Raw genomic sequence first — 17,858 nt, 5'->3', positions numbered from 1 at the left:
CCTCCTCTCACTCCTCCAGCTTACTACTTACCGCAACCTCTCTGTGGCCGATGCTTGGGTTAATGGCATTTGGGACCTTTGCCTGAGACATGATCTCTCTGATGAGGGGGCCATTGCCATCTGCAGCTTGATCGATGATCTTGGCACCATCACCATCCGATCTCATGTGTCTGACTGGATAATTTTGCTCCCCGCCGATAGTGACAGTTTTTCTGTCTCCTCAGCCTACCGCCACTTCATGGGTTGGACCAGATCCCCTACGCCTCACTCAGCTGCTTTTGCCTGGCGCCTCATGGCCCTCCCCGGATAAGATTCTTTCTTTGGAGCACTTGCCGCAACAGGATTCTCACTGTTGTCAATCTTCTTCTCCGTGGCAACTCATCACCAGATCCTTTTTGCCCCTTCTATGGGATCGAGGAGGAATCTATTTTTCACTTGCTCCTGCATTGCTCCTTTACCTGGCAAGTTTGGACATCACTTCTCAGCAGCTTGGACCTCCTGTTTTGTATTCCCTAGGACCTGAGTTCTCTGTGCCTCCTTCCCTCTGGGACTCGCTTGCCCAGATTGGGCAAGCTCCTATTGTCTGCCTACATGACCCACATTCCTTGGTGCCTCTGGAAGGAGAGAAATGCTAGGAGATTTGAGCACACATATCACACGCCTGCTGGCATTGTTGACTCGACAACAACTGAGCTATTTGGGCTCCTTCATGAACTTTATATATTTCATGATTATTTCAGTGGGCCGCTTATTGTGGAAGGAGATTTTCGGGTCGTCATCGGCTTGTGCTTCTCCTCCACCTTCTCACTCTGGTGTCATTCTTCACATTATTGATCTTGTATCTTTAATTCCTTGTACATGGTCCCATGTTCTGAAATCAGCCAATTCTGCTGCTGATTCTTGTGCAAAGTTGGGTCTTTCCCTTTAATCCCTTGTTGTAAGGGGAAGCCTCCTTTGATGTATCTTCTTCTTTCTTGAATTAATATTATTGACATTTCAAAAAAAAAAAAAAAAAGCTTGTTATCCATGGTAGAAGTTCCTGCATCAATTTTCTGGAGAAATCTTTACATGAAACTCTGTTCTTTCATGTTTTTTTTTGCAATCTAGGATACTGCGAAAAAGGTTTTATCTGTCTAAAACATGTCTTTGCAGGATCCAAGTGACACCCCAGTTTTGTTTATTCTTCAATTTACAGAACAATACCTACTTTTCTAGCAAGATTTCAAACTTGTTTCCGAACTCCACAACTTTTCAGGAATCCCAATGAATTGCACAGAAACAGAATTGATTAGCTTCTAATCTCTTTCCATATCGCTAAATTGGCAAAAACATCACCCATTAAGTTCTGTTTATTTTACAAAATGTCATCTTTTTATTTATTTATTTAAAATGATGCTGAATTTTATTAAAACAAAAGGCTCCGAAGAGCAAGATTATTGGGGTGGGGGGGGAAGGCTTCTCTAACAATGAGAGATTGCTGGGAGTTCCAAATTTAGCAATTTATCAGCCAAGAAATTGGCTGATCTAGGAATATGATTATAAGTACAAAGAATTGTGGACACAATGACTGTAATACAATCAGTGATAGGCCAGGCCATTGGTGCCGGGGGGAGCTTGAGCTGGAGCATCAATTGATGACGACTTTGGAGTCCCCTAAAATAAGCAGCTTTCCGATAAGACGGTCCTTGAAAATGTCATCTTGTTGCTCAATTGTTCCAAAAGAGATTAACCACCTTTGATGCTAAATACTGAAAGGCCAGATTGGCTAGTATGCCATTCCTTAGAAATCCAATTGCAGAGTGATTGGAAATTCCAGTTTCCTCTCCCATCATCTCCCAAAATGTGCTGTAGATAGAAGGTATTACATAATTGTGCTGCTAAAATATCAACCACTGATGATGTCATGCACAATATAACATTGGTAGAAGCAGTATTATTTTGAGAGATCATTCTGAAATAGCCCCGTGAATCTGTAGTTGGCTGGTAATAAATGCATCACTGCCAGAATTCATACCGTCTGGTTAATTGGCTGCCTTTTGGTGTTTTTAAGATGGTTTCTGTTGACTTAATAAACCTTGACTCACCAAAACTTACAAATGTATTTTCCAGTAGTCATAGTCTTGCAATTTTTTAGCAACCACGATTGGTATATATGGCAAATACAAGTATTTGCCTAAGCCTCTGCAGTAAAATTGAAAGCAAATTCTACTTTATTGAAAGATTTCGAATGACTGCACAACTGCACAACTATCAATGTCTAAATCACTGCAAAAACTTCCAAAAATCTGTCCAACAATCCCATAGGTATTCTCATGAATCAATACTTTTCTTCAAATACCTTTAGCTCTGGTTGCCTTTTGTCACTCACGACATCATGGTAGAGCCAGACTCGACCATAGTGGAAAGAAAAATTTTAAATGTTGTCAGCCTGTTCTTCATTCATCCCTACCTTTGCCTACTCTAGCCTTGTGTTGATCTTTCTTATGGAGATGATCATGGTTCCCTACATGGTTATTTTTCTGTTTTTTGGTCACTCAGAGAAGCTCTTTGTTATCTCTTATGCACTCATCCTCTCTCCTCTCTAGCTTTCCATCACTTTCTTCTCCATATCATCACTTTTTATTGATTTTTTGTAGAAGAGGACTCTCCATTAAGATTACAATTTATTGTACTAAGAATCTATGTTATATTTTGTTGCTTGCTTTGCTTCTAACTTATTCCCTTTTATTTTTTATGAATACTGATGGTCTTCTTCATCAGGAATGTGCCTCCGAAGGAATATATACACAGGAACAGGCTTTAGAGTACCTTGATCAGCGGGTAACCTTCAAACTCTGACAAACAAACTACGACATGGTCATAACTTTTACTTAAATATTAATCCTGAATTAAATTTTTGATCATATTCTTTGCTTTAAAATATTTGAATTGTTAGAGGCTTGACTATAGGGTTAGATTACATATCTTGTTGTTAAAGTTGTGGGGAGCACTAATGGTAGAAGGTGGTTCAGCTCTTGTCATAGGCTGTCAAGCAAATCAGCATCTGCCCTGTGGAAAATAGGAAGATTGTTTGAAAACATCGATACCATAGTAGAATGGTGTATTGCTTGGTGCAAAATATCATAGTCAGCAAGCTCAGATGCTGACCACCTTGCTACGAATGGGGTGTGCAGAGACAGCTTGGCCCATGGGCCCTCACTTGTAATTTAGATCCTTGACCTTCTTGTACCCGATGTTGTACCTTAAGATGTTGTAACATTAATGCTCTTCAGCACATTAATAAAACACCATCATTTAAAAAAAAAAAAGGTTGTGGAGACCTTGTATAACATTATCAAAAGAATCTCTAGTGGTTTTTTTTATGCAGAAAAGTATGGGTAGTGAAGCTTCAGCATGTTAAAGACTAGATACCGGATCTTAATTTAAGAGGCTTTACCTGTCAACATTGTTAAATCACCTGAATTTTCCTAGGTTATTTCCTCCACGCAAGTGAGTGAGTAGTCCAATTGCCATCCTAGTTGAGATAATGTAAATCAGTACACAGAAAAAGTCAAAATTTAAGAAAATATAACAAACTTAAACTTTAATATTCTAATGAGCCATTGTGTATCGTATGTTTATACTGCTTGAATAGGACCTTAATGAAGTTGTTTGTTCATAACATTATTAGGTGGGTTGTCTTGACATTAGGGAATGGTTCCCCATGTGCGGGAATGGATGACTTATTGCTTGATTAGCTAATTAAAACTGAACAGTTATTGGTCGTCATCAAGTAGACGTGGCCAACCCTGGTATTATCTGTTTTTTTAGACCACATTTGTAGAGTGAAATATATCTTTCCTCCTGGTTAGTTAGAATGATGTGTCTCCCCAAGCCCCTCGGTGGGTTGGGTATTCGCCTCTCCAAGGACATGGACCATACTTTACTTTTGAAGTGGATTTGGAAATTCAACTACCTCTTCCAACCCTTGGAAGGACATGGTGGCTGCAAAGCTTGGTGGGTCCTTTCCTTGGTGGACTTCAGGAAGAAATAGAATGTGCTTATCGCCGATTTGGAGGTCCCTTTACCTTCTCCTTCCCATTTTTTGCTTTGCTATCCGGTATTACGTGGTTAATGGCCATTCAATCAAATTTTGGGAGGACTAGTGGACTGGTAGTGAGCCTTTGTAGAGCTCCTTTGGTCGCCTCTTTCGTCTATCTTTGTAGAGAGAGATTATTGTTGCCGAGGCTTGATGTGATGGAGGATGGAGCCTCCACCCACAGCGTGGTTTGTCGGACTCTGAGACCTTGGATGCTAGCCGTTTATTGGATTCCATACAATTGCTCAGGTTGCGTGCCCATATACGTGACAAGCTAATTTGGTGGCCAGATAGAAGAGGTTCCTTCTCGGTCTCCTCCGTCTACTACTTCACCAGGGGGTGGTTTTCCCCCAATGCTGAGCATGAAGTGGCCTTCACTTTGTGGCTCTATGCACCTCCCCCCAAGTCAAATTCTTCATGTGGAGAGCCTACCTCAACAAGATCCTTACAGTGGATGATCTCAAGCGGTGATGCCATCCCTTGGTCGATCCCCTTTGCCCACTTTGCAGCACGATGGAGTCGATCAGCCACCTCCTCCTTTACCCCTTCTCATGGCATGTGTGGACCTCCATTCTTCGCCGCATTGATTTGCAGTTTTGTTTGCCTACGGACCTGATTGCTGCCAGTCGGATGCTCCTTGGTATTGCCCTTGTCAGGGCAAGTTGCTGATCTCCGCTTGTGCCACCTTCATCCTGTGGGGGCTATGGAACGAGAGGAACTGCAAACAAATCAAAGCCAAGTTTGAGTCTCTAGAGAGAGTAGCTGACATCATATCAGGGCATATTTCCTCTTGGCTGCGCACCAATTAAGCCTTTTCCCATTTTTTGGTTTCTTTTATTCAGGACAGCTGTCATTGCTTTGCTCACTTGCATGCTCACTTGAGATCCCTTGTTGTCCAGGAGTGTTCACATCCTCAGCTCGGTGTTCTCAAGCTTAATTTTGATGGTTCCTCACTTGGTAACCCTGGAAAAGCTGATTTTGGTGGCGTCATTCGTGATTCCTCAGGCAACCAAATCATCTCTTTTGCTGGCCCTTTGGGAACTACTGATTCGACGACTGCCAAGCCGTCGGCCTCCTTAATGGGCTTCACATTTTTGTGACCACTGCAACGGTCCTGTTCACATTGAAGGGGATCCCATAGCTCTTTTCCCATAACAAATAAACGGAATTAAAATGCCCACCCGTGAACGAATAGGTAAAATATCTAACTTGTCAGATGACATGATGAAATACAGCAAGCCACACAGAGACACAACAATTTGAGGGCAAACCTTGCTGAAATGCAATGCAAGCCTTGAGGCACCAAACTTTCTGAAAAGAAACTGAAACCCCCTTTGCTGAAAATGCCAACTCAGAGTCCAAACTCAGAACTCCAACCCTGATTTTTTTTTTTTTTTCGGAATACTAGTGCTGAAGCTTGGGGTGCTTGATTAACTCAGCCGGTCTGGGTTGGGCTGGCCGGTCCGGGTTGAACAGGAGTGGGCTGGCCTATCCGGGTTAAACGGGTACGGGCCTTCACTCGATTAGATTTTCCAAATTTAGGAAAACTCTTATTTTTCAACAGTGCCATCGTCTGCTGATGTCTTCACCAAAGCCATGACTCAACACCACTATAATTTTCTGGTTGGCTAATTGTTGCTGGTTGACTTACCCGCATCAATTTGAGGGGGGATGTTACCATATTTTGGAATTTCTATTAATGTTAGTTATTTAGATATTTACATGTATATAGGTTAATAAGTTATATGGGTTAGATTGTAATTAAGCCCATGGGCTGTCTTGTTTGACCTAAAGCTAATCCTATGTTTAAATAGAGAAGAAAAAGAAAAGGAAAGGGATCTCTCCCGTTTTTCAGCGTCTCTCTTGTTCTTGGCTGTTCCGTCAGCCTTTGTTGGTGATCGTTGCTGCTCTCTCCAACAACTTATTTGACAATCATTGGGATGTGTTATATGAGATTATGGATATTGCCTCCCACTTTGATTGTATTTGGTCTTACATTCTGAGATCCGCTAATTCTGTTGCTGATGTTCTTGATAAGCAGGGAGCTTCCCTCCAATCCCTTGTTGTTAGGGGTTTGTTCCCTTGAGCTTTTGTTTTCTTGTTTCTTTTAATAAATTATCCTTTCTCAAAAAAAGAAAAAAATCTTTCTACCATTTAGGGGAAAGCAAGAAGATTTTTTTCTTTTTATTTCAAGAGAAAGCAAGAAGATACATAGGGGGAGGCCTCCCCTTACAATTAGAGATTGAAGGGAGGGATCTAATTTAGCACAAGAGTCGGCAGCCGTATTGGTTGATCCAAGTACATGAGACCAAGAGCAGGAAGCAGAGGAGACAATATCCTTAATGTCAAGAAAATGCTGCTAATGAAGCCATGAAGGGAAGGAGGCGGTGGAGCACCATCCAATGACCACCTTCGAGTTCCCTTCCACAATGAGCAGACTGCTAAAGTGATTGTGAAAAATGTGGAGACCGTGGAGAAGGCCTTAGAGTTCGTCCGTAGTTGAGTCTGCAATACCGAAAGGACGAAAATAGGAGATAATAGCTACACCTCTGGGATCAAAGATCACCCCACCGAAACCCACATCCTAGGATTCCCAAGAGCACTACCATCAAAGTTGAGCTTAAAGTGACTAGTAGGGGGAGGTGTCCAAACAGCCACCTGGTGGGGGGAAGAAGCAGACATCTGTGCAATGCCCGTAGTGTGGAGAGGGGCACATGAAAGGCAAGTAAATTCTTTCCGTGTGTGAATCTAGGCGGAAATGAGGCCCGTTGCAGTACAAACGATCTCAGCAGTTGAGCAGAATACACAATCAAAACGCCGGGAGTTCCTCTCCTTCCAAAGGCACCAAGGGATGTAAGCAACACATGCTGATAAAAGGAGCTTGCTATCCTAAGATAATGAACTTGATGACAACTACGCCTAAGATAATAAACTAAATGACAACTACCAATATAGAGGATCTTCAAGGAAGCAAGCAATAATTTGTTGCCTTCTATCACAATTAAAACCTTCTATTGTGATGCTCCAAGAAACAAAATGCCAAAATCCGAGGGACAACCTCGTCCGTGACCTCTAGAACTGCCCCTCGTCGCCATGGTCGGTTGTAAATTCGATTGGCCTTTCTGGTGGAATCATGGTTCTATGGGATAGCTCTCTTTTCGATGCAATCAACATCAAGCACGACACTTATTCGGTGGGGATTCATTTTCGTGATCGTTGCTTTGATTCTCAGTGGTGCCTCACTGGAGTTTACGGTCCCAACCGATGTCGCGAGAGGAAGAATTTCTGGGAGGAGCTCTCTACCCTCCAACTTCAGTGGTCTCTTCCGTGGATTTTTGCGAGAGATTTCAATGCGATTTGTTTATGCGACGAAAAGCAACCTCCAGCGACCCACATCTCATCTTCTATGTGGGGTTTTGCTGACTTCATCGGTAGTGGAGAACTAGAAGAGATCACTCTCTCCGGAAAAACATTCACTTGGTCAAATGGGTAGTAGTACCCTATTCTCTCGAAATTGGATCGTTTCCTTGTTGACTCAAATTGGCTTCATCTTTATGATGATATTTCTGGGAAAGTCCTCAATCGGGTAGGATCCGACCATTGGCCCATCATTTTATCCACCTCGTGTTGAAGATGGGGTCCACTCCCCCCTCCCCCCCCGCCTTTCAGATTTGAAAACACTTGGCTCTCAGAGGATGATTTCGATGTGCTTTTGAAAAATTGGTGGTTCAACTTACTAGCTTGGGGTCGGCCAGGAGTGGTCATATCATTTGGGCACTTTGGAAAGAATGTAATAGGAGGAAATTCAAATTCAAAACCTCTCCATTTGAGGTTCTGAACCCTAAGCCAAGTATCTGTTTGGCTCCTAAATAAAAAAGAATTCAAAAACTTCAGTGATTCAAACTTCAGGGGAAACTGGCAGACAATCATTGGTCTATCTTTACCCTCTCACCCCCCAACCATGGCTATATGGGCCCTCCCTCCTCCCGGGCATATAAAGCTCAACTTTGATGGAAGTGCTCTCGGTTGCCCGGGTCCAGCAGGGTTCGGTGGTGTTATCCATGATGCAACTGGTGACCTCCTCTTCTCTTACGCAGGCCCCCTTGGCAACTTCGATTCTACCACAACAGAACTTTCGGGACTGTTGCACGGGCTGAAAATTTTCTCTAGCCACTTCTCTGGTCCTCTTTGTATTGAAGGCGATTCAAAAGTGGTTATCAATTGGTCTGCAAACTTCGTCAGACCCCCATGGTGTCATTCGGATATGTTCAATGAAATACGTAATTTATTTTCCCATTTAAACTGTAAATGGAATCATATTTCCTGCTCTACTAATCACCTGGCAGACACCCATGCCAAGGAGGGCATTTCTCTCAGAAGAAGAGGCCACCCTGCTATTGATCCTTTCTGCCCCTTTTGCAACTCAGAGAATGGATAACCAAGCGTCGTCGAAGGGATGCTTGCACCTTGGGTTCCCGGGGAACGCCGACCTTGGTTCGTTGAAGGAGAACACAAATCCGTGGTTAATTTCTTGCTTAGCTTCCATTCCTTCTCGATAGCCTAATAAGGCAAAGGCTCGAGTTCACGTGTTAAGGTTTATTACAATATTGCCCTTGGGCCTTTCTACTTGACATTAATAAATTAAAGGAACATAAACTCCTAATGCACTTCTCTTCTCTACTGAGTCACCTACTCGCCCACGTCGCCTCTGGATTACTCGTTTCGCTATCGAGCTCACAACATCACTCCCCTCCTTGAGAACAAGCTTGTCCTCGAGCTCGAAGGTATGTATGCTTACCGAAATGGAAAGTCATTATCCCACGAAGCCTGATCTCCCCGCATGCTGTAGGTCCCACCTGCAAGGAGTAATTATTTTTTATTTTTTTTTGGTTAGATGATTACCTCAGATGTGGCGTGAAATGCATGAACCTGGTTGCCCGTTCTGGATTGTATCCCATCCTATCGAGCAGCAACAGGAGCCTCAGAAGCAGCTGCATGCCAGAAAGCCATCAACTGCCAAGTAAAAGTTTAGTGAGATCCTTTGCTGCAGGGGAAATCCTCTCCTGCATTGAAGCATCTGGAGCCTGGATATTTCCCACATTTCTGTTGGCAGTGCATGGAACCATTGTCCATCTGCATGAAGATCCATTGGTCTGTCCCTCATTTGGTGACGCCTCCCAGAATTGTCAGTGTTGTTGAGCCGTGCAATTGGCAGATTGAGCAGCAACTTGGAGTGGTACGATGGCACCAACCGTTCGCCGGACCAAGCTCGAGTGCCACTTTGTTCTGGGAGCCCTGGATAGGCACTGTGAAGATGGCGGTGAGGCCTTAAAGAAGTGCATCTTTTACTTCCAACTGTCATGCTTAGTTCTTCGGCCCTGCATGTATAGCATAATGGAACTGACCAGTCCATTGTCTGATCGCGAGAGTGACAAGGTGCCCTTTGTAGGGGGAATCCAATTTGACCAGAAGCCTTGCTGCTGTCATGCAGTAGAATGTCCCGTGTGGAAGATGCAAACAATTGAGAAAGTGAACTCGGGGGCATGCACTTGAGAGCAGCTGCAACTACAAACAAGAAAGCACGAGGGCTATGGCCGTTGGCATTTTTACCAAGAAAGAGAGCAGTTGGGACAAGTCGACCCCCACTATCAGCAACAGCAGATGGGTGATATAACCCTTTGATTTTCAGGAAAGATCCTCCCTAGTCATGGCAAGAAACTGTAGAATGTGAATCATGTGACACAAGAACAGGTCTACCCAGTGACCCCATTGAATAATTGGCAGTAACAGCAAATGAACTGAGCACATCCATACAGCTAAATGCATAAATGATTTTAGACCCTTGAGGAACTTGTCCAGCAAATAACTCAACCGGACTGGCTAATGTCACAGCATCTGAATCTTTCACTACAGAGTTCTGGTTTAGTAATTCAGACAATGAAGAAATCTGAAGGATTTCTTGTTGCATAATGTTTAAGAAGCTCACTGTACTCCGTAATCCTTGAACAATATAGACAAATCCCACAGCAAGCCTTTGGTCTGTCCGCTGTCGGTCTGCCCATGTCTCATCTCGTTGCTTTGCAGCAACTATTGCTGCTGCCGGTAGGCTCTTGGCAGTAAGACTAGCCTTTTTGCAACCAACGACTGACAGTGCTGCAGCAAGTGGAAGTGTTTCCCCTGTTTTGGAGTTCAACAGGTTTGTGGTACTGCCCATCTTAAATGGCACGAAGTCCACTCAGGACCCCACATTGGGCTGACTCTTGCTGAGCATTTGAATCTCTAGTGTGTATGTGACAACAAGCCCCTCGCTGGTCATAAGGCTTTCCATAGGGGATCTCAATCTGAGGTGGAGTAATGGAAATGGCTGCGGCTTGCTGCTCAACGAGAACCTTCTCAGTGGCAACAGGATGCTCATGCTTCGCATCCAACCGTCTATGCCATTCAAGGCTAACTTCAGTCTTGCGCCCTTGGAACGTTAAGTGGTGGCTTTTGAGCACAAAACTCAAGGTTAAAGCGGCGAAATCCCATAGAACCGGTCCCAACATGTGGATCCATTTAATTCCGAGAACCATATCGAATTCTGTTAGAGGGGTAGTAAGAAATTCTGCCTCAAACTGATGACCGTCAATGGAAAACATCACAACGTTGCTGATTCCATAACTCGGAAGTTTTTCTCCATTAGCCATTGACACTAAAGTGACTTGAAGATGCTGCATGTGAAGTTGTAACTGTTGTGCCGCGTTGAAGCTTATAAAATTATGGGTACTTCCTAAGTCAACCAGACTTAGGAGAGGTTGCTCATTGACGATAGCACCAAGTTGCATGGTGTGGGTGGATTGGAGGCCAGTAATGGCATGGAGAGAAATTTCAGGTTCTGTCTCTTCCTCTACCTGCTCTGCGTGTATGGGCTCGTACTCCTCATGATCTTCCAATTCTAGCCAAAATAACTTCTGACATTGATGACCAAATGTATATTTTTCATCACAATTATAACACAACCCTCTGGATCTTCTGTCTTGCATTTATGCTCTTGACAATTTTTTGATAAATGCTGGTAGAGGCTGACTAGTCTTGGTTGCTGTGGAAGTATTTGTAGGGGCACCGGAGTGCCACGTGCTGCTAGTAGCAGACCCGTTATTCTGCCAAGGCTTACGATTCTGAATTATTTGTTTGGCCTCTAGAGTGTGGGCCAAGTTCATTGCTCGGGCTAAATTAGAGGGAGCGGGGAGCTCAACCTCTAACCGGAGGGACTTTGATAATCCAGCAGTAAATAACCTCACCTGTTGATCCACCTGGACTATTTGACTGGCTCTGGCTAATTTTTCTTGAAATGCCTACTGGTATTGCTCTACAGAGCCGATTTGACGCAGCAAGGCCAGGTCCCCTAATGGATTGCTCTGAGCAGGCAGTCGAAACCGAATTGTGTATAAATCTTTAAATTCTGCCCTGTCTATGTCCGGATTTTCCATTTCGAGTTGGTGGCCCCATAGTTGCGCTTCATCGAGCATGTGGAAGGCAGCCAACCCTACTTTGTCATTTTCAGTTGTTCTTTTATGAGAAAAAAATTTCTCACACCTATATAACCAAAATTAAGGGGTCCTTGGATCCCTTAAATAGAGTAAAATCCAACTTTGTATACCTCGGGATGGTCCCACCACCAAAACCCGAGCTCATGCCATTTACGGTCTGCTCTGTTCGACCCACAAAGTGGTCGCCCTGCATCGCCGCAGGGCTCCTCCTCCCTTCACGAGGAGTGAGGTTTCTTACCCCCATCAATTCGTCAAGTTTAGCAGAAATTTGTTGGATTTGGGCATTTGCCTGAGACGCTCTGCTTTCCATCAAAATCGCCAGACGTCCCTGTGTCTCTTCCTGCCCGGATTGTATTATTTCCCTGACGGTAGATCTCCAATCTTCATTGTTCGATGGCTCTCCCATTTCAGCCTACACTGATACCAAGATGTTATGGTCTCTGACCATGGACTGAGTAAGGCGACGGTGGGAGAGGGTTTCTTGTGCTTCCAAATCCGACTCAGGTCTCTTGGTTCTGCCCGGACGACCTATGATGACGGTTTGTCGTGAAATCGACGAAATGGGAAGGGGGAAAAGGGAAGTCGAAGGAGAAGAGGGAATAACCAAGCGTCGTCGAAGGGATGCTTGCACCTTGGGTTCCTGGGGAACGCCGACCCTGGTTCGTTGAAGGAGAACACGGATCCGTGGTTAATTTCTTGCTTAGCTTCCATTCCTTCTCGATAGCCTAATAAGGCAAAGGCTCGAGTTCACATGTTAAGGTTTATTACAATATTGCCCTTGGGCCTTTCTACTTGACATTAATAACTTAAAGGAACATAAACTCCTAATGCACTTCTCTTCTCTACTGAGTCACCTACTCATCCGCGTCGCCTCTGGATTACTCGTTCCACTATTGAGCCCACACCATGTGGACTTCAATCCTTAGTAACAGGGGGCTTCAATTCTGTATGCCGGCTGATTTGCCATCTTTTAGTAAGTTGCTTGCTGGTACCTCCTTTCCTAGGCTTGGGAAGCTTTGGTCTCTGCTTGCACTGGCTTCATCCCGTGGAGTATTTGGAATGAGCGCAACCGTAGGCGATTTGAGGCTAAATGTGATTCCGTGGAGAGGGAAGTCGAGCGTGTCTTGGGTCAAATCTTAGTGTGGCTTCTTACCAAGAGGCCTTTCTCTTATGTGGGTTCTTCTATCCACGACAACTGGAGCACAATGGCAAAAATGAGGCATCCAAGGCCCCAGTTATGCAAGAATGGATCCCCCCAGAGCATGGTTTCCTAAAGTTAAATTTTGACAGTTATTCGTTGGGCAATCCTAGGATCGTAGGTTTTGGGGGAGTTTTCTCAAACCCCTCTGGAAACCAACGTTTCTCGTATGCTGGCCCGTTAGGCATTGCTGATTCCACTTCGGCTGAGCTCCAAGGCTTCTTAATGGGCTTTGCATTTTCAGAGACAATTGTAGTGGCCCTCTGCATATTGAAGGAAACTCAAAGGTGATAATTGGTTGGTGTGAGTATGCTTCCTCTCCCCTATGGCGCCATTGGGACTCTTTTAAGGAGATTCTTGAAATTGCTTCTCAATTTTCTTGTATTTGATCTCACATTCCAAGATTTGCTAATTCGGCAACAAATATGCTTGCTAGGACAGGAGCAAACCTTCAATCTCTTGTTGTTAGGGATTTGCTCCTATAGCCTCTGTAATTTTCTTTGTTAATAAATACATCTTTTTCAAAAAAAAAAAAAGACAACAAAGAAAATCAGTTTTCAAACTCCTTCCAGTATTCGGAGATGCTACCTCATTTCACACGGGCAATGAAGGACCCTTCTCTTCTGGTCGGACGAATGGTGACCAATCCCTCTCAGAGGACTTCCCGGGGTTGCATAGGGTGGCAAGCGACCTCTCTTGCTCTGTGGTTGATTCATGGAGTGATCACTCATGGAGTCTCCCGTTTCGTCGGGGTTTAAATGATGAGGAATCGTTGCCTTTTTGCTCTCTCCTTACCAAACTCAGCAGTACTATTATCCGGGAGCACTTAGTTGATAAGCTGATTTGGAAGCCTAGTAATAATAGCCGATTCATTGTCACTTCGGCTTACTCTCATATCAGAAAGCAAGACTACAATACTCATGAGCACAAGGCAAATCTAGCTTGGAAACTCTCAACGCCAAGCAAAATCAAATTTTTCGTGTGGTCTTCCATCGGAGAACAAATTCTTACTTCAGACAACCTTCATAGAAGAGGCTTCATTGCCCCCAATCTTTCTTGTTCCCTTTGCGGTGAGTACGAAGAGACAGTCCAACATGTCCTCTTACACTGTGGATTTTCGTAGCAAGTTTGGATGAAGATCTTTCAGAAAATTGGGCTCTAAGTGGGGTTACATCAAGACCTCTTTGGCACCTTTGAGATGGTTTGAGGGATTCTCCATCCTCGGCTGGGCAAGTTAATTCTTTCTGCTGTCTTGCGCATGTTCCATGGTGCATTTGGCTCGAACGGAATAACTGGAGATTCAACTCCAAAGCTAGCACCCCAAACAACACGGCTTCTCATGCCGTTGGCCTCATCTCGAGCTGGCTTCATACAAAGAAGGATTTTGCCACTCTATTGGGGGTTTCCCTTCGGGAAAATTGGAATTTGATCGCTGATATGTCTGGCCCCAGTAGAACTCCAAGTATGGCTATCTGGGATCCTCCCCCTTGCGACTGCATAAAGCAGAATTTTGATGGTAGTGCTATTGGATGTCCTGGGCCAGTTGGAGCAGGTGGTGTGTTCAGAGGTTACAATGGAGACCCTATTCTTTCTTATGCTGGTCCGGTGGGCATTGCCGATTCTAATAATGCTGAAGTTAGTGCTCTGCTGCTCGGCCTCCAAATCTCCAGGGATCGTCTCCATGACAAGTTAATCATTGAAGGCGACTCGAAGATGGTTATTAGTTGGTGTTCCAAAAACAACTTCCCCCCTTGGCGCCACTGGCCCATCACTGATAGTATTGCTGACATTGTATCTTCTACACATTGTAATTGGAATCTCATTCCTAGATCAGCCAACTCTTAGGCTGATAAATTGGAAAAATTCGGAACTTCCCAACAATCTCTCATTGTTTGGGAAGACTTCCTTCCTTTGTAAGATATTCTCTTGATCTTTTGTCTTAATAAAAATCAGCATCATTTAAAAAAAAAAAAAAACAAATGAACTATCAAGGCAGAAAGAGGAGGTTGGAGGGTCAACCACTCTTTCCCCAAAAATGATAGTCAACTTTCTGCTGCACTCTAAACATGAAAAGCAAACGAGCAATTTATGAAGAGATGATCTTTTGATTTAATCCAATTACAATAATGTCCCTGCTTCCTCTTCCACCTTGTGAGATAAGATTTATCCAGAAAAACTTCAGAATTAAAAAAACTAATTAAACTAAAATTTCAAATTCTAACAAAGACACTGAATCTTAGGAGGTGCAGGAATACCACCCACTCACATGTTGATGATAGGTGACATGAAGAACCTGCTCCAATGAGGTGCAGAAAAAGAAGCTACTAAAAACAACCTCAATGCATGAAGTTTCTAGAGGAATGTTGTCTTTTTTGTATCCATACCTCAGAAAATATTTTGGTTGAAAAACCCTTACTCTGGTTGATCTGTCCGTGGAGCTCCTGCCAACTATGGCTGGGGTAGGATTGATCAATTGTGAGGAGAATGAGGCTGCTGATGCATTGACAAACTCTGAAGTTGGTTGAATGCTTCATGGTCTAGGGCTCCTTACTGCTGTCGGTAGCTAATTAAACAATCATGAACTGCTCTCTCTTTAAATGGCATCTTTTGTAAAAAGGCCATGCTTGGCCATTGAAATTTATAAGAAACATAAAGGTAGCTAATTAGACAATCATGAACTGCTTTCTTCATATGTTCTTGCAGGTGAGGAAGACACCTTTTGAAAGCATTAAACCTGAAAAGGTTATTTCTCCAACTGAACAGTGTCTTTATTATTCCTTCAGCTTTCCCAATCTATGTATCATTTATCTCAATTTTTTATCATTTACTTTTTGTAGGAAGGAAGAGCTATGGACATTCTTCGTAATGTATTTCTTGCCAATGTTCCAGTGAGTCTTGATCATATTTATTACTCTTGAGGGTTGTAGATATTTAAACATTCCATTTTTATAACCTTGAGGGTTGTTAAATACCTTTTGAGTGGCTAGCCTTTGACTTTACTTCTTTTATTCTTTTTCAGGTTAGCGAAAGTGGTCTTCGTCCAAAATGTATATATGTTGCTGTAATGTTGAGAAGAATGATGGAAGCTATTTTGAATTCAGACACAATTGATGATAAGGTAATGTTGAAAAACAAGAATAGGGGTATTTTGGTCATTTTACCTTGTCATTATTTATATTTCTTGATATAATCTTATTCTACATGTCAAACTATGTCTATGGACCGAATTTCATGTAAAGGGGACACGTAGAATAGAAGATATAGAGAATTAGGGTTTTGTTAGGAATTAGACGCCCGAGAGGTCAGAGATTGGAGCTTCTCGAGTTGCAGCCCGAGAGGTTAGAGAGAAACACTTGTAAGTGTGCAATTTCTCTTGTAAATTATTTCATCTTCATAGTGGACTACTGCAGCAGTGGAAGATAGGACGTAGTATTACCTTGAGGCGAACCTGTATAAATTTTGTTATGCTTTTCCACTTGGTTGATTTATTAGCTTGCACGACTTCCTCATAACTCTCTAGTTCACCTTTATCAGTCAATAAACTATAATTCAGTGCAGGGGAGTACCTCTATGGTGGTCTGCTAGTTCTGGCTGATCTCTTGAGTTTAGTCACAGGAATGTCTTGATTTACTCCTGGGGGTATGTTTTCCTGGTCTTCCTGAGCAGTATTCTCCATCTCAATAACTGGAAGATCTTTCAACTGAATCACTTCAGACTTTTTGGCTTTATCATTTGTGCTCTCAGACTCTATTCTCAACCTGTCTTTATACAGGACACCTTCATTGAAGATCACGTCCTTGCTCTTGATAACCTTACGACTTTGGTCATTCCAGAAGCGATAACCAAACTCGGTACTAGCAATAAAGAAACATATCTTAGATTTTGTGTCAAGTTTATTTCTAGTAGTAGAATCAATATGAATATAAGAAACACAACAAAAAACTTTCAAGAAAGAAAGGTTTACCTCTTTGCCGCTCTAGACCTCTTTCTAATATTTTGCATTCCAATGGTGTTGAGGGACCTCGGTTGATCAAATAGGCAGTGGTACTAATAGCCTCAGACCAGAACATCTTTGGCAATCCCTCATGCAATCTCATGCTCCTAGCACTATTGTTCAAAATTTTGTTCATCCTCTCAGCCATACCATTTTGTTGAGGTTTTCTAGGAATGGTCTTCTTCATCTTGATTCCATTATCGGCACAGTACCACTTTAAATCATAATCTTTGTATTCTCCCCCATTATCTGACTGCATACACTTCACCTTCGAATCTGTCTCATTCTCAACCATTGATCTCCATCTCTTGAAGGCATCAAAGACAACAAATTTCTTTTTTAGGAAATAAACCCATACCTTTCTGTTTGCATCATCAATAAATGTCACATAGTAGTTTGAACCACCAAGGGAAGTAACAGTTGAAGGCCCCCACATATCTGTGTGAACCAACTCTAATTTTGTTGTCTTTTACTCCTTTCTAGCCTTAGAAAGGCTAACCCTTTTTTGTTTACCGAAAATATAGCATTCACAGAAACTGTTGTTTACAGTTTTCAACCCTAGTGGCTTCCCCTTTGGACTGAAGCACTTTCATTCCCTTCTTACTCATGTGATCGAGCCTATAATGCCACAAGTCAGAATCAGTAACAACATCAACAATTGTAATCGTGTCTTTGCAATTGGAAGTGATGTAAAGAGTTCCAGTTTAACTCCTCGTGCAACAACCATGGCTCCCTTAGTGACTTTCTAGGCAACGCCATTAAAAGTCACATTATGACCTTCATCATCAAGCTGTCCTACTGATATCAGATTACGCATTAGTTTTGGTACATGTCTCACCTTGCGAATTTTTCACACTATCCCGTTTGGCATCCTCAAACTGACATCACCAATACCGACAATATTCAAAGGTTCTCCATCAGCAAGATACACCTTCCCGTGATCTCTAACAACATAATTCTCCATGATCTCACAATGTGCGGTAGTGTGAAAAGAAACTCCAGAATCTAACACTCAAGAGTCAATAGAGCTATCAACCGACAAGAGTAAGCATCTTGTAC

The 17,858-nt window shown here is 43.0% G+C and overlaps 1 protein-coding gene across 2 annotated transcripts in view; it reads left to right on the top strand.

Annotated features, from left to right (window-relative positions):
* The window catches only part of LOC137944634 (DNA-directed RNA polymerase III subunit 2), a 109,581-nt gene that overhangs the window by 26,563 nt on the left and 65,160 nt on the right, over window positions 1–17,858 (top strand). For both annotated transcript variants that reach the window (XM_068790336.1, XM_068790337.1), the window contains exons 11-14: window positions 2,761–2,820; window positions 15,509–15,547; window positions 15,643–15,693; window positions 15,825–15,923. In XM_068790336.1, coding sequence (XP_068646437.1) covers window positions 2,761–2,820; window positions 15,509–15,547; window positions 15,643–15,693; window positions 15,825–15,923 — 249 coding nt within the window. The remainder of the gene's footprint in view (window positions 1–2,760; window positions 2,821–15,508; window positions 15,548–15,642; window positions 15,694–15,824; window positions 15,924–17,858) is intronic.

The sequence above is a fragment of the Aristolochia californica genome, unplaced genomic scaffold, assembly GCF_029961685.1.
Source record: "Aristolochia californica isolate CCGP_79_NKW_82.1479 unplaced genomic scaffold, dmAriCali1.0.hap1 SCAF_11, whole genome shotgun sequence".
NCBI classification, from domain to species: Eukaryota; Viridiplantae; Streptophyta; class Magnoliopsida; order Piperales; family Aristolochiaceae; genus Aristolochia; species Aristolochia californica.
The sequence above is the reverse complement of the archived record's forward strand: the minus strand, read 5'-3'. Positions and strand labels throughout refer to the sequence as shown.